The sequence below is a fragment of the Semicossyphus pulcher genome, unplaced genomic scaffold (assembly GCF_022749685.1).
Source record: "Semicossyphus pulcher isolate SPU_LCO1_2020_fin unplaced genomic scaffold, fSemPul1.0.p SCAF_13, whole genome shotgun sequence".
NCBI classification, from domain to species: Eukaryota; Metazoa; Chordata; class Actinopteri; order Labriformes; family Labridae; genus Semicossyphus; species Semicossyphus pulcher.
In genome coordinates, this window is record NW_027211637.1 from 10,071,095 (window position 1) to 10,097,160 (window position 26,066).

General features: G+C 38.4%; 1 protein-coding gene across 1 annotated transcript in view; it reads left to right on the forward strand.

The window, feature by feature from the left end:
* The window catches only part of nphp4 (nephronophthisis 4), a 190,553-nt gene that overhangs the window by 26,072 nt on the left and 138,415 nt on the right, over positions 1 to 26,066 (forward strand). Inside the window, exons 3-5 of the mRNA XM_069659458.1 lie at positions 2,745 to 2,914; positions 3,341 to 3,405; positions 22,379 to 22,528. Of these exons, the coding sequence (XP_069515559.1) occupies positions 2,745 to 2,914; positions 3,341 to 3,405; positions 22,379 to 22,528 (385 nt within the window). The remainder of the gene's footprint in view (positions 1 to 2,744; positions 2,915 to 3,340; positions 3,406 to 22,378; positions 22,529 to 26,066) is intronic.

The window sequence follows — 26,066 nt, forward strand, 5'->3', positions numbered from 1 at the left end:
CACCCTCACATAATCCCGAACAGACTCTTCACCAGGGGGACGAGCCCCCCTCCCATATGAAACATTTTTGGTGTCTCATCCTCATCAGTCAGGTGTTCTTGTCAAGTCTAAACGTTTGGACCATCATTTTCAAAATGTGCAATATGGAGATTTATAAAGATGTCAGTGTCAAATGTAAGTGCATTTCCCTGAAGTGATTTTCATAATGCTGTTTATTCACCATTATTGTTGTAGATATCATAACACTTATCTTGATCATAAAATAAAAAAACAGATAGGCCTATATCATTTTCTTTTATGTTGTCTTTGTTATCTTGATCATAATTGTATCTGTCAAATGTTTTTCTTCCTTACATAGAAAGAGCACATGAAAATGAAGAATAAGTCAGCCAGTTAGTGAAATTTACTGTATAAATTACCCAAAGTTGTTAACATGTTATTAATTCCTGTTTCTCTCAAGCATTGATGCCCCATGAATCAGTTCATTCCTATGATCCTAAACTGCTATATAGTCTGACCTGGGTCCATGATGTCATTCACAGGGATGCAAACTAACATCTGTTCTATTTTCTCCGCTCGCCACGAGCGAATCTGGCAAGAAAACACATTGATAACTGGATAACATCGATAAACACGTTGTTATGGCCACTGACCTGACTACACAACACTGGTAACAAACACTGTCTATACTGTGGCCATTCATTCAGTGTTTACTCTGATAGGCACTCTGGAAGTGGACATACATGTACAGTGTTATCCAGGAACACATGCTTTACACTTTAAATTCATGAGGTTATTTTATCAGCTGTACCTGGAATTACAAACAGCAGAGGAGCATGTCCCTGGACCCCCCCTAGTTGTGGCAGGTTTTCTCTATCCACACAATGTTCTCACCTTTTTCCCCCTTAGCTGTTTGCATCCCTGTATCCAACAAAGGCTGATATCCCTTGCCCATCAAGTTTGCACTCATTATTTCATGGTCTTATGTGTCCATCCAAATGTGTGGTAAACCAGACACCATACAAAAACATGCACACACTCTTAGTTTGTGTGCACAAGTTTTAACGCTTTGGAACAAAGCCTAACATGATGTTATGATGTTAACATGGTCTGATCTGTTAATCAAACTCTTGTGCAATCCAACCAACTTTACCATTGTTCTTTGGACTCTTGGGTTTAATTTAATTTAATTTAAACTTTATTTTGGTGTGAACGTAAATGGACCAGCTACAGGATGATTTGCCAGTATTTTCTTTAAGCATGATTTCAAAAGCTGAACTACTAATACATCCATTTGCTGACTATGAGCTGTTCAGGAAGTGATCTTATGAGTAATCTGTTTAAGGGATGTGTTTATATACAATATGTACAGTATATGTGTTATTTATTTGGTGACAATAATAAAATATGCATCAGTGTTCATGAGTGCCGGAAAGTTATAGTTCTGTTTGTGTCCTGCTTTATGTAGAATGCAGTTCATAATTATTAAAAGTTAATCAGATAGCAATCTCAGAGTAATATCACCTCCGTCGTTATTCATATCATGTGGCCAATTTGCAGGAAATAATACATGAAATTTTTAATGATCAGCGTCATCAGCAAGTGCTCCAAGACCTGCTGCCAGTTACCGGAATTTGGTTTCCCCACTTGGGTCCTGATAATGAGCGGATGTTGATGCTGTAGGACAATTGCAAAAAATGTCCAATCAATGGCTTACCTCTGAGTCTGTCTGACTTTATATGTTTGAAAAAAGTCAGAGTGAAAACAAACCAGGCCTGAAGGATTATGCAACAATGTTACATTCTTTTCCCTCAATCCAGATCAAATGACTCAAATTACAGTTTATATAATCTGAGCGGTGGTCATATGGAAGAAAGTGGTCTTTACTATAGCTTGGGTAGATCTATGACGTCTTGTCGGGTGATCAGTATTATGTACTTACCACACTTATGGGGTCTTATTAAGGCCATGTCCACACGTACACAGGTATTTTTCCAAACATCGCCTTTTCTCTGTATTTTGACCTTTCGTCCACACACAAACTCCGTTTCCGCAGAGACGTGTAGACGGGGTAAACAGCGTTTTTGGCTCGTGACGTCAGGCTGTGCGCCGTTATCTCCTTTGTGAGGTATCACAAAAGAGGCGACATTCCTTGCAAAATGACGGAAGGAGGAAAAACTCTTAACTTACTTTCAATAATTACCGTGTACGTGTAGACATGGCCTAAATCAGAGGGGTGATGATTAAGTTGGTATTTATGGCAGAGTTTGAAGAAATGTGCAGATCCATGTGACAGTGGGTGATGCCATACATAAAATCATACACTTTATTTATTTAATGTGACATTTCTGTTTTATTTGGCAGGATTAGTTATTTAATTCGTTCTATATTTCATATTTTAAAAAGTTAAATAATTCATAATGCCTTAAATATAGGCTGACATGGGCTACATCCAAAAATCTCTTTGCTGTGTATGTGCTTTTCTACTGTGGGTTTTAACAGAACACACACTTGTTTTAACACTGTGTGTTAACCAAAGTTTATGGTAAATGATGATGTGTAAAGATGTACTGTGTAAGTTGCTCACTTTGATTGAAAGTGCCAATAATCACATATACCTTCAACCTACATTAAGATAATAGATATTGGCGATTAAATTCAACCTGCATTCTGAACAGGTGAGAGATACATCTGTCTTCCATGGATTGATGTGTCTGTCCTCCATGTGTTTCATTGTTGTGTAGGTCCTGTACTTCCATACGTCTCTGCGGTTGCCCAACATGGTGGTGGTCCTGGAGCTGGTGTCCCTGTCACCCAAGCCAGACGGCTCCCAGCAGGCCTTGGGGCAAGGCTTCACTGTCCTGGAGCTTTTTATCAACAGGCCAGAGGCTCAGCCTGCTGATGGGGACAGAAGGTGATTAGCATTCTTAATTACACCAGTCTTGCATTAATGAGGTTTCTCATGAGGAGATGGTTGAAGGACATGTATTGCTGTGGTGAAGGAGTTGCTGCGTTATTATCATCCAGGGACTGCCAGCTTGTTTGGTCCTGTACTTGTATACATGTTAAGCCTTTGCAATAAAACGTAGCACAGCTGTACTAATTTTACTTTTTTTTTTGCATGCTTGCAGAACTACTACTTTGTGTAAGCTGTTTTGGATTTGCTCTTCTGTAGCAGTCAGGATTAAGAAGGGATGTTCAGGGAGCTATTTTGGTTGAGAGACACTAGTTTCAGAAAATAGACCATTTTTTTTTGTGATGGGGGGGCACCTTCAGCAGCACCATTCATCCATTCATTCAGATATTCAGTCATTCAGCTTGGTTTCTATTTATCTCTTAGGCTGAATCTACACCATGGATCACCAAGAAACCTCCTCCACCCCCTGCTGAAGGATGCAGTTGATTGTAAGGACCTTTTTTATTATACTATGTTAAGTACTATTTTAAGTATGTATCAGTTCCCTTTAAGTATCAAGAATAATGCAGCAGGAATGCTGAGCAGTGAGGTTACATTTATTTTTCAAACCTTTGACAATTGACAACCACAACATATGCAGCTACACATGACGGCACTGTTGACAGTAACAGATGCACTGCCACCACTCAGCTGTGTTCTTTGCCATGTTACAGAAAGCTAAGCTGTCCCAAAATGTAATATCACACCAGTGATTCACTAACACCTCATAGAGTATGAAAGGATTAAGTCTTCAGGTGTAATCTTTGGGGACTGTAATCCTAAAGGAGGGCATCTACTGTGTCAATTTAGCTTGCAAGAGAATAAAGCTGCATACAACTACTCACCAAGTCAAATTTGAGAGTATCAGTGTGCGTGGTTATGCTATAGAAAAGTACTGAAATATAAAGTAGAGTGAATAGCCTATGAGGAAAAAACTAAATCAATATTTGGTGTGGAAACTCAAGAAGCGATACCCCCTACCATGTGCCGTAGGCGCTATGAGAAAACATTAAAATGACTAGTATGAAATGTGAGGAAAAAAACAGAAGATGTGAGAACATAGTTAGTGAGAAGTTGGTGAGCAGTCGAGTCTGAGTCAGGCGCTAATCAGCAGGCATTACATGGATGTACCACAGTGTGAAATGACACATAGTTGGGTTCTCTGTCAGGTATTAGTCTAACAGAGGAAATGGCTTGGAATACAACTACTCCATGATACCTTATCATTATACAGTATGTATAGTAGGGAATGAAAAAAGTTCTTACTTATGGTTGAATTAATGAATATATACTGGTATATGTGTATGTGAATATGTGAATATGTGAAACAGTGTGGTTATTCTTCTTGCTTTTGCTGTGAGTTGTTTTGAGAATCTCTCAACTATTTAATGGATTATCTTTGAATATTAGACTAACATCAGTGAAGCATTGGAGAACAAATCTTCTTGAATAATTTATTATGCTACTGAAACCCAGGGTTGGTCTAGATATGTCCTCGCTTGGCCTAAAAACCAGAGCTATGAATTACAAAACACTGTAGTGCCTCACAGTATGAATAACACTGTGCCCAGTGAGAGCCAGAGTTCCTGTCTTGGCTATCATGTCACATGAATATTAGAAAACCTTCCCTCAAACAGACTTTTATGCTGGCTGAATTATTAACCACATGCCTGTTGTTAAGCGGAACGTTGCTATTTTGTTTCATGGGCCATAGTGCTGCCAATCTTGCTGATGCTCTTTTATGGTCAGAACCCTTTTCCATTTTTTATATCACTTTTATTCTCATCCACTGTGACAGGGACACATAGTCCCCATATCTACAGTTTGATGTGAAGCGTATCAAATTTGTAAAGTTGTGAAGTGAAACTAGCATCTAAAACTATTTCGTGCTGCAGTGAAGTAAGTACATTTTCTTGCAGGGGTCACTCATGTTTGATTGTGTGGAAAAATTATAATGAGAAAACATGCCCCGGAGGCTGACATTATTTTTTATTCTTCATTCATAACAAATTCCACATTATACAGTCTCCCGACTTTGTTTTTCAAAGTACCATATCTTCAGATAAGAATAATATCTTCATTACTTCTTGATGTTTTGCAAATGAAGTTGGGGTTAAAAGTTGAATTGAATAAAAGTGAATGAATTTAAAATAAAAGTGGCTGCTTCCAAATGCCTTCTATATTAACATGATAAAGAGCATCAAACATTATCTGTATTATATGGAGAATGCTCAGTGATAGTCCTATAACAAGCTGCCAGCTTAAAGTTCACATATAGTTCAAAAGCAGACACAGACAGCCAACATGCATGCACGCGGTTATGTTATTATATTATATTTTATCGGGTGTCTGCATATATGCATGTGTTCATACAAAATTATTTGCAAGTTTGATATGTATATCTACCCTCCATAGATAATGAATTGGGTAAGAATTTTTGTGACAATGCAGACCATGGCAGCCACACATAACAAGAGCAAAGCTATTTTTTTTACAAGCTAATAAATTATATAACTATATTGTTGACTACTTCACATGCGTTTATGTGTGTATGTGTGGGGATCAGCCCCGACACAGAGAGCAGAGGTGAGGCTGCAGTGCGATAGTAAATTACAGAAAAATGTTGAAAAGAGCTGATAAAAGAACCAGTAATGTTGGAGCTTATGAATACAATGGTCTTAAAAGCTTTAGCCCCGGGGCCCATTTAATACCAGGTTTCTGTATCCACTTTGGCACTAGTTTGCGTAGGTTCATGCTACTTTTATTGTGCAATGAATAGCACTTCTTATTAGAGACAGGTGCCTTTGTGGTGTCCAATAATTGGAGTGTTTGGTCACAAATACGCCATAAAGCCTGTGTGGCCTTTTTTGACTTCCACTCTACTACACTACAACCATCTTAAGCAGCCAGTCAGACTATCATGGTAAAGGTAGTACTGGTAAAATCATATGTTTTCAAATCTAGGGCATTTATATAAGGCCTTAAAAAGAACTCCAGTGAACTAGCTTTCTGCTGTTGTTCCCCTCGTTCCCTCCTGACTGTTTGGCTGGGCTGTCCTGCTCTGGTTCTCTTTATATGTCTACAATGCTGCACAAAGTTTGGATTGTTCCAGTTCATTTAGATCAAATAGATGCAGAGAGTAACTAAACTAAAATACCGTGGGGGATAAGGGTTATCATTCATTGTCAATCACTGTCCAAACAAAACATTTCCCTTTGCATTCAGCTGCAGGATGCCAATCTTATACCTGTGCTCTCTGCTCTCCTTTTCTCTTCTTTGGTGTCTGCCCCCAGGCTGGCTCATGTTATTTAAGTCTTGCAGGTCTATTCAGGGTTGGCAACCAATCAAAAATTACAAATTGCATCCCGTGAATGTGCAGACTGCAAACTAAACACAAAGTGCTGCAGTGGTGTGGGCAAGTTGTTCCAGGTACTGCAGAGAACCAGTATGAGAAATATTTCTTTTGCTTACCAGATGCCAATACCGTGCAGTCTTGTGTTGCATTAACCAGCAAAGAACTTTCAAACACCTAACAATACATTAGTCAAACATTTTCTTCATGTTTTTTTACTGAACCAGAAGGTTTACAGAGGTTTCAGTTGGAGGAGCAGCTGCTCTCAATGGGATTTACCACTTCTCTGCTCAAGGTTCTTGGGGACTTAGTCCTTAGTCCAACGAACCAAACTACTGAAATACAGATGGCATATTAAAGATATAATCTCGAAGATCTCAGTTTTGTTCTTTTTGGAGGCACCCATGGCGATAAACAGTAATTGCGGGAGCACACTCTTGATTTTCCTTGCAGATGGTCGCTTTCCTTTTTAGACTGCCTTCATCTGAGTGGATTTTCACTTATTTTTGAAGTTGTATCTGTAGTCATCCAGCTTCTCTTTGTTTGTTCAGCCATAGTAGATTACTGTTTACTCACAACATTTGCAGAGACCGGAAAAGTAACCGCTTAGCTCCACCTACCCTCTCTGGCAGACCAACCACTGCAGGTGATGCAGAATTCGTCACTAGCTGGGCGCCGCTGATTTTTTCCACGAATGTCGCCACAGACACCAAGTCCGTAATACTACAAATGCAAAGGCTTTCATCAGTGGGCCTTAGGCTCAATCGCCATTGTGTTACTTCATTCGGCGATAGACACTGACTTAACAGACATTTATTTAAATGAAAATCTTCAAGATAATTACTTTAATATGTCCTAAAGGATAAAAACACACAGCGCAACTGCTAAACTGCAGCGAACTCTTTACACTGTTACATCTAACATCAGATTTTGTGAGCATGTGTGTGCCGACTAAAACCTTCTGCAAATACAACAACAAAAAAACCCTTGTTAATTAGATAAGATAAGATAAAACTATTAATCCAGAAGGAAATTACAGTGCCAGATAGCTCCATTCAGCGTGTAGTGGATCCCTCGTCTTTTCGGACTACATAGAGAAATCATGACTGGAGGGCAGGTTGGCACCAGCTATCCTTCTTCTTCACTCTTCACTGGTCATTGTATCGTGTTCTGGTTTGGATTGGCGGCTAATCTAAACCAGACGGTAAAAGATTTTGGGTAGTCATGGTTAAGGAATTTCCCATTGATTTAGGGTGGCACAAAAGCAGGTTAAGCAGTATAAACACCTACAATTTTTCAACCTAGTTTGTCTTTTTTATAAACAAGGTTAATGCTTAATGGAGAAATGCAGTGGTTAGCGCTTGTTTACAGCAAAACCATATTCACAAAGACCTTCAATAGATTACTGGACCTGTGTGTCCTTTCATGCTTAAAATGGTCATGAATCATCCCAGTACCCAAGAAACCCTCTAAAAGAGATTAGTATTACTACAGGCCTGTAGCACTGACATCTTAAGTCATGAAATCCTACGAAAGACTGGTGTTGACCCCCCAGGGGGACATCACAGGTCCCGGGCCAACAGGTCAATGCATGATGCAGTCAACATGGGTCTGCACTACATGCTGCAACACCTCAACTCCCCAGGGACATATGCATTGATATTGTGTTGTGACTTTAGCTCAGCATTCAACACTACCATCCTAGATATCCATCAATCTAAATACAACCAACTTACCATGCAGGCCTCACCTAAATCAAGAACTCCCTGACAGGAGGTGAAGCGGGGTAAAAATAATTCCAACATGCAGCCTATCAAGCACATAGTTGCTGTGCCATCTCAGGAAGTTTCACCTGCCTTAGGAGCTGCAGATCCAGTAATAACCCAGGCTGTTCTCTGCAAATCTATCCAAGGCTGTTATCCATTCATTATCTATACCGCTTATCCTGTTCAGGGTCACGGAGGGGCTGGAGCTGATCCCAGCTGTCATTGGGAGAGAGGCGGGGTACAGCCTGGACAGGTTGCTGGTCAATCACAGGGCTGGCACATAGAGACAGACAACAGTTCACACTCACATTAACACCTATAGAGCAATATAGAGTCACCTATGAACCTAACGAGCATGTCTCTGGACTGTGGGCGGGAGCTGGAATAATTACGCATGCACAGAGGGAACCTCCAAACTTCCCACAGAAAGGCCGCCTATGTTCGAACTGGGATTCAAACCAGGAACCTTCTAGCTTTGAGGCGACAGCACTAACCACTGCATTTGTTCATCAAGCATTAAGCTTGTTTATAAACGACAAACTAAGTAATAAAAAAAAAAGTAGGCATTTACACTGCTTAACCTGGTATTGTGCCACCCTAAACTACGGCTGGGCGGCTGTGGCCCAGTGGTAGAGTCAGTCGTCTTTCAATCGGAGGTTTGATCCCCAGCTCACTCCGTCTACATGTCGAAGTGTCCTTGGGCGAGACACTAAACCCCACATTGCTCCCGCCATAGCGAACGGGTATGAATGTGATAACTGATTGACAGTTGGGCACTTTAGGTAGCAGCCTGTCATGGTTTCAGTAGAAACGAGAAGGTTGAGGACCCAGATGCAGACTTTTGATAAATATTTAAATAAAACAAGATACAAAACAAGGCAAAAACAAAAGGCTTACTTGGTAGAATCCAGGAATTAAAACCGAGGGAGAAACACAGAAAGCCAAGATTTAAATCCACACAGGAAACATGACAAACTAGGATACTGGATGGTCATGGACAAAGACTCAAATGAACTGGCACAGAGGGGTAGGAACACAGAGACTAAATACACGCAGGGTAATCGGGGACAGGTGAGACTAATTAACACAGGTGAACAAAATCTGAAAGTTGGGAAACAGAACAGAGGAGGGAAGTAAAACAATACATGACATACAAGGTGCAAGAACTACAAAATAAAACAGGAAACACTAGGAACCAAACTCAGGACTGACAGGACTACGAAGTAAAACAGGAATTTCTCTAAATGAAATGCACAACTAAACCAGACTAAACCAAGACAGAAACACAATATACAAACTAAACAATAAGAACTCATGACAACAAGAGACAAAGTGACCAAGGAAAACCGGAAATAATATCAAAACACCAAAATACAAAACAGCAACATAACTAAACTAGAATGACTCATGACACAGCCTCTGCCTTCAGCATGTGAATGTGTGTGAATGGGTGAATGTGACATGTAGTGTAAAAGCAGCTTTGACTGGTCGCAAAGACTAGAAAAGCTCTATATAAATACAGTCCATTTATAGTCCATTTACTACCCAAAATCTATCACCGTCTGGTTTAGATTAACCGCCAATCCAGACCAGAACACAATACAATACCAGTGGCAGCGAAAGAAGAAGGATAGCTGGTGCCAACCTGCCCTCCAGTCATGATTTCTCTCTGTAGTCAGAAAAGACGAGGGATCCATCACACCCTGGATACAACGTTTTCCAACCTTTCTCCTCAGACAGATGATACATAGCACTGTACGCCAAAACAACCAGACAGAAAAACAGTCTCTTCCCACAGGCCATCATGGTTCAGCTGTGATGAAAACTTAAATCATACTGTGTCAAAAGCCCTCTAACACAACAAGATACCCTTCTAGGTTATTCATTGTTTTCAGTTTAAAATACACTTTTTAACACGCACATATCCTAATGCATTGTCACTGTCGATATGAATCCTGTACTGGCTACAAAATTAATCAAATTTATAAAGATCAATCGTAACATGGGCTTTCAAAAATTAAATTAACCAGATCGACTGCAATCATTGAAAACTGCTGCCGCATATCAAATCAAGCCCTACTTAAACTCACCAGTTTAGTGCTCGAGATGATTTGCCTTCACTTTTGGGGAGCTGTCATGCGGCTGTGGGCAGCCTGCAGCAGGAACCAGTGCAGAAATATCCTGGGTGATGTGACTGAATTCCAGAGTAGAAGAGTAACTTAAACAAAAGTTAAAAGTCTGGAGCAGAAGCAAGTAGCCAGCTTAAGGAAACAGATCAGCATGTATTGTTTGGAAGTATTTCAGATTTAGGACAAATTATGTTAAATCATATGCATAAGAGTCACTGTATGAGGAATGTAGCACAACTTGACAGTGCAAGCAGCAGACATGTACACATAAAGTACCTATACTGTATCTTACCGTATTATCCACTATATGTGTATGCATTTAATATATTTTTTGTACTTTGTACCATTTATATTCTTTCAGATTGTAAAACAATGCATTTAAAATAATTCAAATACACATATTCAAGCTTGTATTGTCCTACAAATCACATCCTTTTTTCTGTCCAACAAATTTAAAATTGTAGTACTCACAGGTAATTGCATAACTTTTTTGATACATTTTAAAATATAGCCCATCTTTGGAAAGAACTTTATTTCACTTTTTAGCAAATAGTGCAAGGTAAGCTTTAACAATATCTTGAGTGCTTAAGGCTTTGAGCCTCCATCTGGGACCCACATCTCTATATAGCTTGTTTTCTTAAATAAATGCCTTGGGATGCCAGCACAAAGACAAACAAAATATTCCATCAGAAATCTCAGTCCAGTCAAGTGCATGTTATCAGCAGAATGACTGACCATCTGATCCAGAGTGGTCATTGATGCACTGGCCAACCTTAAACTTGGCAGGCAGCAATATATGTTTTTTGATGTAATAGCCAATGTTACAATGGCAACTTGTTTGCATGCTTACTGGAACAGCAACACCTTTCTTTGAATGTTGGGTACCAGCATTGCCTTTAAAAGACTGCACAGGAACAATATTTAAACCACATTCACTGTAACATAACATACTGCATGTTGTTTTTGGTTAAAGTATTTCCAGCCGAGGACAAACAAGGGCTAAGGCAATGCTTTTTTGTAACACACAAATAACAAATAACAGAGAGCTAGCGTTGATATGATTTTTATTGGCTTTTTGACTAGCAAATAGTGTTTTAAATACTCATTAATATATTTAATCTCAGCTCAAGATGTTACCCTCAAAATTGTGTACATTAAGATATATTTGCTCTGAACTAATGGTGCACAGCTGTTAAAACTGATGTTTTTGACCTGTTTTTAAAGGTTGATTTTTTTGGTACAGAGGACGGGCTTACTAAGAATCTAATTTTCAAAGACTTACATGCAGTTCTACATTATAACTAAGACTAAGAATTTTAATTTTGTGTGCATTCATTGAGATCTTCCAAGTCTTCATAATGGAGTCCATAATTGCGCAATGGGACTGTCGGGCTTTGACAACAGGCCTTTTGGAAATATGTAACTCATTGCAGAGAATGGTCACTGCCAGGGTCTATGGATGTTTTTGTATATATGTGTAGGGAGGATTTAATTGGGTGCTAGAGTGAGCAGTGGCAGGCAGGGTGTATACTGTAGGTGGCTGCCAAACACTATGTGTTTCTATGTTCTAATGCCTAGCCAGGCTCTCTGCCACCGGGTGAATAGCACACACACACACACACACACACACACACACACACACACACACACACACACACACACGCACACACACACACACAACCCCTTCTGGGATAAGCTAATTACTGGGTAGAAAAAGAAACATAGAGAAAGAGAAAAGTAGAAATGGTTTACAGTAGAAGACGGACCCATTGGAAATTTGGTAGTGCTAGGTGATGGGATGCATACATTGTCATAATTCAAATTTTAAGTTGAATTGTCAAGTTTTAAAATGCTTTGCAAAGATAGGGCGGGGAAAGTTAACCACTGGGCAGACTGAAAAATACAAACTGGTGCAGCTAAAAACACAAATAAACACAAGCGTTTTTTCTGTGGCTCTCTGTGGAGTTATTGTTTTATAAAGGTTTTAACTTTTCAGTTGAATATAAAAGTAGGATTGCTCCTTGGATTAAATATAGTTTTAAGCTATGAAATGCCAAAAGGCATTGGATCAGTAGAGATAACCTGAATGTAGAAATGAATTGTAGACATGTCTGTTTTAATTTAAAAAAGGGGAAAGGTGCAGTGAAGCTAGGGATGACAGAAATAGTGTTTATGGCAGAGAAGTCAAAATTTCTCTATTTTCCAGAGCTGGAGTCAGGGTCAAGAGGCAGGAAATAGGAAAAGGAGTGAAGATAGAGGGAAGGAAGTTGCCTTGGGGCTTTTGAAAGTCTTGAAGGATGGGAGGGTAAAAACGGGGGAGGAAACAAGCACGAAGGGAGGCAGAGAGCCCTTTGGCTTGATCTAAGCTTCTCTTCTCAACCAACTGGGAGAGACGAGGAAGGAGTGGAGAGAAGAGAAATGGAATGAGAAGGATGAAGGGCTGCTCTGGGGCCCTCTTAGTGTGATGAGAGGACAAACAGATGGTACATTGTGTTCACATTAGCATATCTTAATTTGAAGTAACACCATGATGCATTAATTTATTGTGTATATGTCTGTGTGAGGGGGACAGGAAGGTAGTGCCATAACACATTTTGTCACTGATATACTAAAAGGCCTCTCTGTCCTAAGACAAAGAGGTTTGCTAGTGCTTTCAAATGGCTTTTCCCCGCATATATAACTCTAAGACATCCTACTAAAGTGTTTGTTTTCACCACCTAGTCCAAGTTTTATTGCTGATTGAGTGAACTTCAAACTTCCAGCCAACATAATAAAGTTAAAGAACAACTTTTCTCTGTTGTGGCTTCATCCAGGGAAAACTGCTTTACAACTTAATCAACCACTTTTAAACGGGTGTTTTAGTAAATAGACTTAGTTACTTGTACTACTCTTGAGGTGTCTTGAGCAGCAACATTATTTAAAGTTTAACTTTGTGAAAGAAGAATTTCAGTTTTATACAACTTATATTATGAATTTTGGGCAACTTTCTATCTTACATTTTTCTGGGTTCAAACCTTTGAAAAAACAAACGTCCCTGAATTGGCTGATTAAGTCACATGAAATAGCTCTTTCTCAATTAAAAGTAATACATTCAATGAGCTCTGTGGGGACATTAATGAACCCTGCAAAAGCAGTATGTTGGCATAGCCATGAATTACTAATGACCTAATATGACCTTAGATTAAGGCAAATACATTTGGTGTCATCACTTAGTAGTTCAATGGGGCCAAAAACTCCAACAGTCAGAAAATCAGACATAGATAATCCCTAATGTGAGTTAAGTGTGTAAAGCCCGTGTCTACCTGCTTATGACACACTCATCGAACAAATCCTGAAATTGAAAAGCATATCTACTGTAATTTAGAGACACGTCTATTACTATTGATTGAAAAAGTGTCAAAAGGCCTTAAACCAAACAAGAAATACTCTGTCAAGCTGGAGCAAACAGTGGTTATAAACACAAGTTGGCGCACTGTCTTTGCCGTGAACTGGAAAGGAAAATATCTAGTTTTGTAATCTTCTCTCTGGCTGTGCTATAGGCTGTTGGAAAAGGGTTACACCATGTACCATGTATAAGAAGTCCAAATGCTAATGACTTTGACTGCAGCTCCTCAAGGGAGCAACTGATGATCACTTTGATGATTTATTCCAACTTTACTTAGAGTTTCTCTCTTTTTTAGATAAAAACACACAGCTGGTTAATTGAGTACACTGCAAAAAAGGGCTAAATCACATATTGATATGGTTATGCATACTATATGCAGTCTGTTGGGGTAATTATCATTTGAAAGCATGGCAAACTGACCAGTATTGACAGACATAAATTAAGCATGTCAAACCTGATTTATCATCTCCAAGCAATGCTAAGCAAGGAATTGCTTGGAGATTCATTAAGACCAACCAAAAATGTTTTTGTGTCTGTTTGGTTTCACAGGACTGCAATTGGCTTTCCAGAACATTGTTGATTGTGGAAATTGTCACACAAATGATCTTCTAAACATCCAACACTAGACAACTTACAGTAGTTGCGGCCATATACAGTTTTCCTTTGCAGTGAAGAATTATCAAGGTTTGCGATTTGTTAAAGTTATGAGTTTTAACAGACAACTTTTTTCAAATTACTTTGATTGTGTTGCTGTTTGTGTTGCATTGTTTGTTGCTTTACTTTGGAGGATGTAATACTATTATAACCTATAAAAATGATAGCCAAAGATTTTAAATTAGCAACCTCAATAATCAAGCAATTACAATAATCAGAAATGTACTTTAACGAATAACTCAAAGAAAAGAGTTATTTACAGTCATTCTGCTCGGATACAACTCTCTGCAGGCCCTCTGGCATTGACACCGTCTTGCTTGTGATAGCATGACTTCATCTGAATTACCTTGAAACAGTGTATAACCTAGTTGCAGTTGATATATTGGAAAATATTGGCTTACTGCAGATATTGTTGTCAGCATGTGTGTCAACTGAAGAAGAAATGTCTGCAAACCCCCCCAGAAATTTCAATCTTTGATTTGTCCTTCACCACACACCTACAACTTTCTTTAATAACCACATTTAAGGAATCCTTTCTTTGTCATGAAATATTAACTGATACATCAGCATTTGATTTTAAACTCTATAATATCTTTCAGTATTAGCCTTGAAACAGCTTGATTTGTCTGACCATCAGTCCAAAACCCAACACAGTGTAAACAGTGTAGTACCACACTCTTACATTAATCAATGTGGAAGCTGTAAATGTTTAACAGTTTTGTCTTGATCGATATATCAACTGATCACTTCATTGGTCGACAGATGACTGGGAGGTGACATTGAACCACCTAAGTAGTGAAAGCTTAGTTTTGAACATAAAAACAAAATATTAGTGCAAGTCATCACTTTAAATCTCTTCATTTTAAGCTTAGATGGCAGTAAAACCTCTAAAAAATCAGCCCAATGGCATTCATCCTTATCACTTTCTTCTTCCCCACCGAGCCATCTCCCCAAACCACAGCCTCTGTTTGTCTGATGCTGAGCCATTTTTGGGTTTTTCCCCCCCACTTCCTTGGTTTCACATCTCTTGCCAAGTTGCCGCTCAACTGACTCTGAGGTACCACACTACTGCTGTAAGGAAATTTTGGGCTAGTTTTCTAATCTATGCACAGCATCTGACTGCAACCCAAGCTTGATGCATAATGAATAACAAGAAATAAATGATGAAAACGTTTCCTCCACCTGGGCACCATCTGTGTCAAGAAGACTCTATGTTTGGTTTCTCCCTCCCTTTCTATCCTTTTATATCTATCACTGTTTTTTCCGGTGTTTCATGCAAGAGACACCTTGTCAATGAAAGACGCTCTCAGCACTGGAAATGTTTTTAAAAACAGAGTTGAAGCTGTGCTGCAACCTCAGAGATTTCAAGCCTTTTTCCTTTTTTGGCTTTGGACGTTAGCACTTTTTTCTAGTGAGTTATATGTTAGGAGAGTTAGAGGGTTTGGCTGGGATGAGTCAAAGACAGGGAGGGGAGGATATACAGCGATATACTCTATCATCTTCTTTCCTTCTCAATCCCCTTCCATTGACTTTAAAGATAAAGGCGCTCGCTCTGCACCGAAAACGGATGAAAGCTGTCTACAGCAGAAATGGACTACCCAACCCTTCTCTGAACTCACAAGCTTTCCACATAAATATATTTTTAGGTTTATTTGATTTCAAAATAACCAACAGAAATGTATCTTTCTCTTGGGTCTCACAAGATATAATCTATTTCCGATTAATCTTAAATCTGTCGTTCTTAAAAATAACATAGTACCATCAATATGTCAGAGATGGATATGCGAGTTTGTCCGAAGTGCACATTATGAATAAATAATTTTTTCACTGAAGTGCAAAACACCTATGGGCAACATTTGAACAAACTTTTCTTTCTTATTCAAGTCTAAAATTAATCTCTATACTTTTTTTTATACTTTTTTCTTAGGCTCTGTTCTAATGGTTAAAGCTTATAAATAAACAGCTGACTGAGAAAAAAACTGCTAAGCTCAGAACATTAACCAATCTTTCCATAAATGTGGGATGTTGCTTAGTTTGCGTGCTGTAGCTGCATACTTTGATGTAAGATGTATTTTGGTTTTCTTGCAGAATCTAAAAGGCCGAATGCGTTTCTGATAATACTACATGATTTGTGGTTTGTGGTCATAAATATTAGACTAAACAAGCAAATGGGCAGATGAAATTATGGCCATTTGGACCATCATAGACGCATCACACTTTCAGCCACTCCCATCTAGATTATTGTAATTCCTTTACATGTGTCGAAATCAAGTTGCTCTAAATCATTTACAGATGGCACAGTTTATGAACTAAAACTTGGGTTCACATTACCCCTGTTCTTGCATTCCACTGGGCCACTCTGATCCTCAAATCTTGGCCTTTTATCCAGCCCCCTCTCCAACTGCTAAACTAAAGGTGAACACCCCTTTGATGTTTCGGTCCAAACCCTGTGAATTCATCTTCTCCAATCTATCAGATTGGCTGAGTCTTTAGACAGTTTTCTGCAGTTTCTAAAAATCCATCTTTTTATACAAAGCTTTGCTTCTTCTTCCCCTTTTTGTGCCATAAAAGTATATCTATCTAAGAAACCATAACGGCTACAGTTCCAAAACTTGCAGACTGGTTTGAAATCTCATCATCTAGTAAGAAAAAAATGGGCATTTTAAACATTTTAAGTCTGTCTTTATGCTCAATTTTACAAAAAGACAAAAAATTGGCAGAGACTATTCTTACCAAACTTGGTGCATGTGTGTGAATAACATTCTGCCGCTGAGGGAGCCTCGAATTCGAGAAGTTTTCATCTCATTATTTGCTGGTCTGATTTGAGTTAAACATTTCCCTCAAAGGTGGAGTGGTTAGGTTTGTGGTCTTTCATCCATATTTCTGGCAAAACTTCTAAATTAATTACAATTTCACTGTACGTCCTAAAGCGCTTAAACTTTTTCTGCACAGCAACTAATGCAAGGCAACATTTTCCTAACTCCAACTCCTCCTCAGTAGGAGGAGCCAGAGCAACATGATTTTTTCACAGATTATCTCTCTCATGTACTACTGCATGTTTAAAGTGACAGTTTGAACAAATATGACAAAAAGATAGTTTTATAATGTTACCAACTGAAACATTAATACAAAAGCTTCAATTTTTAATTAAAATTTCTCAAAACTAAACTAAAAAATAACCAACATCTACAGTATTTCACCAAAAGTCTACATCTCTGTAGATGGTAGAAATAATTTGTTCTGTTGCACTGTATTTATATTTTCCCTTTTCTGTTTAATGTTTGAGCAAACATCATCTTCAACATACCCAAAACCAACATAATTATTTGTGATATCATTCAGTGTTTTATCTCCCACATTTGGATGTTTATAAGTAGGGTTGCCCCTTTAAATTCAAGGATTTGAGTCATCAGTCAAAAAACCTCAAGTGCACAATCATTCTGTCGATCAAATGTAAACACATTTTTTTATTTTAGCAGCATTTTTATAAAATCTCTAAGTCTAAATTAGCCTTCAGTCTTCGGTGTTCAGAGATTTCCTCACCAAAACTAATGGACATGGTAATTATAACCAGTGAAAATCACTCCATTCTGCCCTCTCTGATGGGGTTTTCTGTTGGGCGAGCCAAGATGTCGCTAACTCTGGCTCAGCATGTTTCTGATAACTTCCTGATCCAGACGTCTTAAGGCTAAAATGCTTCATGCAATTAGATGACATTGTGAGCAACGATGGCAATTTCTGTGGAACACTGTGGAGTTATCAGCTGGAAACATGAGACCCATGTAGGCTGATATCGGAGTTTGTTTTGGCACTTAACTGAAAAAATAGGGACACATAGTTAAATAATAGTCATTAGCGTTTTAAGCTGAAACAGAAAAGAATTACCCACACATGTAATGTCCCATGTTATATGAATGTGCGTGGAAAGCCACGTCTCCCCAGCGGTGCAGTCAGTTAGTCACCTTTTTAGGCGTCACAGAAGTCCAGAGTTCAAATCACTAGGTGGCTGAGTCCTACATGCCAACAATGAAGCCAATCATGCAATTGTTTTCAAGTGCTAGTTGAGGTCATACTGAGTCAAATATTGCCTATTGTTACCCTGTGAACATTCTCCCTATCATTTTCTCTTTTATAAATGTATGTACAGCAAAAATGTCAAGACCTAGAACACTAAAGTTGGTCGGATAATTTCAAATTTCATCTAGCTTTAAGCATGTTAGAGAATGTATTAAGTATAAGTCATATCAAATCCTGGATTTGGAGAATTATGACAACCCTCGTCTTTGGAAGTTTATTAGCTACAGCAAATTATTCTGCAAGTAGATAAATGTTCCTCATAAGAGCATCAGCATGTAATGATGACCTCGATTTGGTTTTGCTTTTTGCTTGCAGTCTGCACAGACCCAAATCACTGCTCGGTTTGCAGCTATATACTGACTTATGTTAACTCATTTATCAGTTATACTTGTGTGTGTGTGTGTGTGTGTGTGTGTGTAGAGGACTTTGTAAATGTTTTTTAAAAGTGATATAAAAATGTACTTTACCAAAATACTTACATGCAGCCAAGTGAGTATAACTTGGGGTTTTATGACTAGTATTTCTAAGTTCTTTTTTGTCAGACATTCTTCATTGTTCAAAACTCATCTGCAGATGATTATCATATAAGAAGTGACACAAGCGAAACACTCAGACAGTCTTAATCTTGTTTGTATATTTTGTCATCAACACATTAAAAGTCTGTATTTATATGTCTGTACATTCCAGCCAATGGGATTGAATGGAGCTCCCATCATTTCTTGTTGATCACAGCTGGAAACCTGTTATCGATTCTTCAAGAGTTTGCAGCATTTGAAAATTCACTTTAATCCAGCACTCTTTCAGAGGATCCAGCAAGAGTCTTGTGATGTTAAAGTGTGTCTCATCTTTTCTCATTTCATATTTTCCCTAAAATGTTTTGGGCTTTAGGTATGGTGACTGTGCAGGACAAGCCTTGCAAGTCAGCCCTCCTGGCTCTTCCTTGGACTTCAAACAGACCTGGCATCGCTTTGATGTGGCTTAGGGTGATTGTCCTGCTGGAAATTAATCGTTTCCCACATAACTTGAAGCAACTTTCTGTAGTAGCTCTCTTTAGTTAATGTGATCCCCTGGATGTCAAAACTCAAGGATTCCCACATCTGAACATTTCCAAGAACATGTGTATAGTGGAAGGCAGAAAGCCAATGCTGTTTTTACATACAACATAGTTTTGGCTTAAAGCTACTGTGAGGAAATTTTCAGAATTTTGATTTTGGCGACCCCTGTGGACAAAGCTGTACTTCTTATTTGTTTTTTAACAAAAAATCTCACCCTGCAGTCATATACCATGCACTTAAATTTTTTGCCCTGGAAAATGTAAAAAAAGGCAATGTGCATTTAATCGCTTCGTCTGACACCTACCCCGCACCAGCAGTTTCAGGCATTAAAAATAACTCTATAGAAATACTTAATCTTGTTGCTAATGGTCTGGTTTGCTTTCGGAGGTCATATAGAGTAATCAGAATTAATTTCAGTCTGTTTCATAACCAGCGAAAAACTCCTGACAGGAGCTTTAAGCTCATTGTAGGCGCAGTTCTTAGCTGAGCGTCATAAGGGATGCATGCATCGTAATATTGCTGTGTGTTGCCTGTGCTTGTGTCTTCATTGCTGAACAAACACAGGCAAGAACTTAATTTATGAGAATGAAGGTCTTATGAAAACATAACTGATACTGAAATATTTCAACTGCACTTACACTTAAACTAGCATGGCTTTTGATTAAGAAAAGTTTATAGTCATTTTCTTTTGTATGTTTTCTTTTATTCATTGATATGAATATTATAATAGAAGACTTCTGTAAAAGTCTGTCTTATTATCATCATGTCAGTCATCTGTGTGGTGCATTTGTATTCCTTAATCATTTGCTGTGTCATTTCAGATTTGTTCGAACTTGATTAATGAACACGCTGACAGCCCTTACACCTATACATTATAATTATATTATTATTATTCATTCTGTCAGCACACACCTTCAAATTTGACAAAGATTGGCAGCAATCTTAGTCACTGCATAGATCACTGACACAATTCAATAATGATCCATGCATAGGTTTAATATGATATGCCATCATGCTGCCTAATGTGGTGAAGTTTCAGATTTTAAACTACTTAATGGGGTTTAGGGAAAGATTATACTAAAAGTTAACAGACACAGTTTTAATTTTAACTATGGGGTGGAATGTAATGAAATGTATCTTCCTGGGAGTGTTTGAGCTCCCTTGTCTCGTAGGTTCCTGTGGATCGCTGCTGCAGACCACCTGCTGCCATGGACCTGCCTGACTCAAACTGCTACAACTATTAATATTACTTTTACTATTATTATTAAAGTTGTAAATGTTAATGTTAAAGCTGCTTGACTATAACTGCTGTTATTATTTTCAGTCTTCCCCATATTATCATTATTATAGTTGTTAATGGTAATAATAGACCTGTTTACTTCAACTGTTACAATTATTATTATCAGTCTATTACCATTACTATGATTACTACTATTCTGCTCAAGGTTTCTGCCTGTTGAAAAGGAAGCTTTTCCTTGCCACTGTTGCCAACTGTTGCAAAGCACTTGCTCATATTGGATTAATGTTGGGTCTCTGTAAATAATGTAAAATAAAAAAAGATTATGGTCTAGACTTGCTCTTTTTGTTAAGTTTCTTGAGCTAACTATGGTCATGATTTGGATGCTTTATAAATAAAAATTGATTGATTGATTGATTGATTGTCATGTCACAATCAGATGCTTTTGTACGCCCAAACCATCCAACACGACTTCTGTCCTGAAGAGGTTGTTTTGGCATATTAACGTCATACTCTGCCATAGCTTGTCAGAGAAAACAGCCATTGTTTAAAAGGCTGCATGTCAAGAAATTTAGAATATTGATTGCTTGAACCATGAGGACAATTTCTATTTTTTTAAGGCAACTAGCTAAATTATATTATACATTATGTGCACTGACACAAACCATATACTGAAACTTCAAAGCAAATGATGCAGCAGATAATTGTTCTTCCTGTTAAATAATCTCGTATATCGTTTTACTGCTTTCACATTGGAATCAATTGAATTGATCTGTTTTGGTTAGAAAAATTTAAACCAATGCATTTAAACATCACAAGGCGTATGTTTGCTAGACATTAGTGCAGAACTATTGTATTAGATTGTATTCAATTGAACATGTTTTATGATGAAGTAGAAGACGTTATAAATCCATCCATAGTTTGAATACCTTCCTGTGTTTTTTCTGATCTGCTATGCTTTTATTATGTTCTTATACTACTCTATGCACAGGAAGGTAACTACAACAAACTGCCATCATTTTCATCAAACAAATTGTTTGCCATGATAATTATAAACAAAAACACATTTCAGCGCCTATGTGTTCTTCGGCATCACCACCATTTACTATCCATAACGACTCACTTACGATTGCTCACTGTCATGTTGTTGACACAGGCTATGGGATTGAATGGAGCTCCCTGTATTGATTGTCACTGATGATGTTGAAGGTGCTATCATTAACCCTGTCATTGTGAAGGATTGTGATGTCGTTCAGGCTTGAAGGAAGCCAACATACACAGCACATCAAACTCCACTTTGCTCGCCTTCCACATGGTCTGTGCTTTGTGTTGATGGCATGAATTGTGAGTCATCACTTGTCATCGGATGACCTGCTTGAAAGATGACAATATCTACCTCATTGCTCATACCTGTGCCTCGTTTACGCTGTAGTGCTCTTCAGGAGGAGCGTGTTTTCCAACTTGAATGGTTGTCATTTCAGTTTAGCCCTTGAAAACGATGCTTGCAGTGTAATGGAACATTGCACCTAGGTCACCAACACCCAAATGGAATATTGAAAAATGGAAGTGTCTTCATATGGGTGTCATGTTCTCAGCGAACTTATAGCTTCTGGTGAAATATTAGACTCTGATGCCCCAGGAAGATAGATGACGTTTGTTTTTGGATGATGGTTGGGTGGGATATCATATTACTTACTATCAAAATAGGTTTGCATCTGAAGTAGTTAAACAATTTTGCACTAATCTTTTAATATTTGTTTTTTGCAGATGGTAGTCTCCTGAAGACTATTGATGGAACACGTTTGGACTGTTTGATAAAAAACCATCCTGCCCTGGTTTCCATGATGCACCTCCTTCCAGAGAACGTCCTGGTATCTGGAGATGAGAACATTCCTGGGCTTGCAGCTTCTCCAACAGGTAAATTTCACATCACTGGGATTTTGCAGGGACAAAGAATGAGTATTTGTAGTTGTCACTCACCTACAGTAACATGTGCTCCTAAGTGTTCAGAAAAGATCTTTGTGGAAGCCATCAGATGAGAAGGTTAGAAGACCGTGATAGCAGATGGTTAAACAGTGTGTTCTTCTAGAAATGATGGTGATTTAGTGTATAGTCACACAGTTATTGCGTTTTTGAAGGAGTTGCAGCTTTTTCATTTGCACAACTTGAATTACCTGTTGTAAAGTGGGTGGCAATTTCTGTATTCTTTGATACATTAGACATGACCAAGATGTGTTGGTTAAAGTGGTCATATGTTGGTAGGTGTAGTTAAGTCTGTTCTCAATTACTGTCGGTTCATTGTGCAGCTACTGAATGTGCTGCTCATTAAAGACTTGTGTGAGACTCAATGAATAGAGGAGCTGCCTCGATTCTAACACTACAGATACTCTTGATGCACATTTAATTCCAATTCAACTGTCAAAAACGGTTGAACTAAGAGTGGAAGCGACAAAGAGGTCAACTAAACTCAAGCTAGATGCTTCAAAATATGACAGGTCTCAACCACACACCTTCAGCACATATCAGGTGTTAGCTTAAATAACTACATTTAACAAAAGCTCACTTTTCTTTTTCCAGCTGTCAAAATAACAAACCAAACATTCATCATGGCAGCTGATGGTGGCTTTTTCTGGAAACTTAGTTCCATCAGAAGTTAAAATGTCTGCAGTACTTAGAAAGTAAGTTTCTAAGGGGGAATGTAATGAAGTCTGACAGAGCAGAGCTATAATCATTGGGAGTCAGTGGGAGGTATGGTAGCCGGCTAATCCTCTTCATGTTCTGGGGCTGTGAGCAGCAGAGACCTAAGCTGCCTTTTAAGACCACAGCCACCAGTTTGATATTCACGCCACATTCAGAACATTCCAACTCTGCGCTCCGGAGACAAGGAAACCAATGAAACGCTTGATGGCTGCATTACTCTTGAAGAGATTACAATCACACAGGCTATTTTCTCTTTGTTGTGTCTGAAAGGGGTGATTGTGGACTTCACAGGCTATCCTGCATCATCCATTCGCTCAAATGCTGTCTTCCATCGATTCAGATTCAATTTATGCCAAGCATCCAGATGGAAACAGTTTCTGTTAGAGTGTTTGACACATGCACTGGTGTCCCTCCCTGGTATTAATATTCCAGTGACTGGCATTAGGCAGCTTACCATTAATCATTGAAGCGGTAATTTAGATGGAGCTGCTGTCTCAGTAAAGCTCTGATCAAATATTTCCCTAATCAAAGAATGAGCCTTGACCTTGTAAACATTTGCTGCCAAATAGAGGTGCATTCCCTCACCCAGCTAATAGATATATCCATGAGGGAGGATGAGATATGACAATAGATGATCAAGTGTTTAGAAAAATCTGTTTTATTTTAGCAAGTTGTCAAATTGAAGACCTTTCTACCTCTCATTCACATCCTCTTCCCTGTCATTTCATTTGCCTGCGTTACACCTTACACGCCATAACATGGCCTTATTTGCTATATCTGAATTTTTCCTAATGTGGTTAAGCATCACTTAAAGATTTTGTGTAAAATGAAAGAAAAGCTGCACAGAATAAAATGCATGTTTGATCTCACGCAACACATATTTGGCGTTCCTGTTCAGCCACACAAAATATGCGTGAAATGGAAATTCATACAAAAAGCAGCTACACACAGTTTTTCTCCTCAGACTGAACACTGTGGCAGTGAATATAGTTTGAAACATAAGGTCTGGGAAAAGCAGGTGTAAAACCTGCGGCTGGGTTTTATGGGACACACACAGACATTGTGTGACTAGCCAGCTTGAAACACTTTATTAAAGAGACAGAAAGAGAGAAATGCAAATGAATGGATGCATTACAAAGTTTCTTTACCGGAGTGTTCTGCAACAAAAGCCATTAAAGCTGTCAAAGTCATTCAACCACTGATGTATGTGTTGAACTGAAATATACGGTTATTCAATATTTCCTTTCCAGTAAGTCTTCTCTTTTGGGATGAATTCACCCCTCAGAGTAAAGTACTCCAAGTTCTACAACTCAAAACATTTTCCTTTCCGCTCAGTTACTTTCCGGACATGCCCAACAACGCAGCATCAGATCTTATTTGCTGGCTCTTTATGAAAATCACAGAAGTGCAGCTGGGCTCATTTATATCTGTAGTCTTAGTAATTACCCGGCTAAATATGAAAAATTGCAGTGTCCCTAAATTTGAGCCCCTGACCTCTGTGAGGTTGTTGTGCTCATTTTAAAAAAAGCTAAACTGCAGTAGACAAATGTATTGGTTACATTTTTTAATTTGATCCTGTTGGAGGTGCCATATAAAAAGTCACAACGTTCACCAAATCACATTAATTCATCCAACTGTTGTCAAAATATGTTATTTGCCAAATGTGAATGGTGCTAGAGGAAAAGTCAGATGATCACTAAAGTGGTCAACTGAGTGACTAATCGACTGACAGATTTACATCGTCACCCACAGAGGCAGCTGTTGGCCTTAAAAATACATGCCGACATACATTCTAAGAATATGTATCATTTAAAGTGGAGCATCTCTGAAGTCCAGGCTGAGGCAGACGATTCATAAGCTGCCATGAAACAGCTAATGTTCCTGGAAACCAACCCTTTGGCACTGAGTTGACACTACCAATAAAGTAACATGAAGAATTTAGCTCGCTTTCTAAGATAACACACACACACACACACACACACACACACACACACACACACACACACACACACACACACAAGTAGTATGAGAATGGTTGATGGCATAAGAACACTATGTCAAACCAGGCATTTTCCACTTGACCTCTCTTTTTGTTTCTAGAACATGTGGGATGCCATGATACATTTTCTGGGGATGATGAGGAATGTTAGGGGAACTTTAAAATGGGTCACTCAGATAAATTCTGAAAAATGTTTCACAACTTTTTTACACATTTATTTTAGTTGACAGGGGTTTAAATTTTTTATTCTCCACAGCAGAGAAGTGTTGAACCATGACTCTCACTTCAGAGAACATCAAGTAACCAGAGCCTTAATGATAAAGCACGGCGAGCTTAAGAGTTTATTTTGAACACTTAATCTAAATATAATTCAAATTTTTTTTTAAATGTGATTAATAATTAACATAAATGCCTATTGGTGCATGTTCCTGATGTAGAAAAATGAAAAGAAAATGAAGGACATATCCTTTACCTTTTAACAAAACAGTCAAAAGAACATGAACCCTGAGCTTTTAAGTAAAATTTTAAATGCACTCTGAAAAAACATTGCCCTCTCTTTTTAACCCTACCATGGACAGCATAAAGAAGGGGCACTTTTATTGCAGTTATGGAGAATGATGGGAACCCTGTCTTCAAAGACAACCAGAAATGTGCAAGAAATACTTCAAACTGGTTTTTTTGCAACTCCATGTTAGAGCTCAGGTTGAGTAGAGCCTCCTCTTGGATGCTCAGTCCATCACAGGGCTCTGCCGGGAG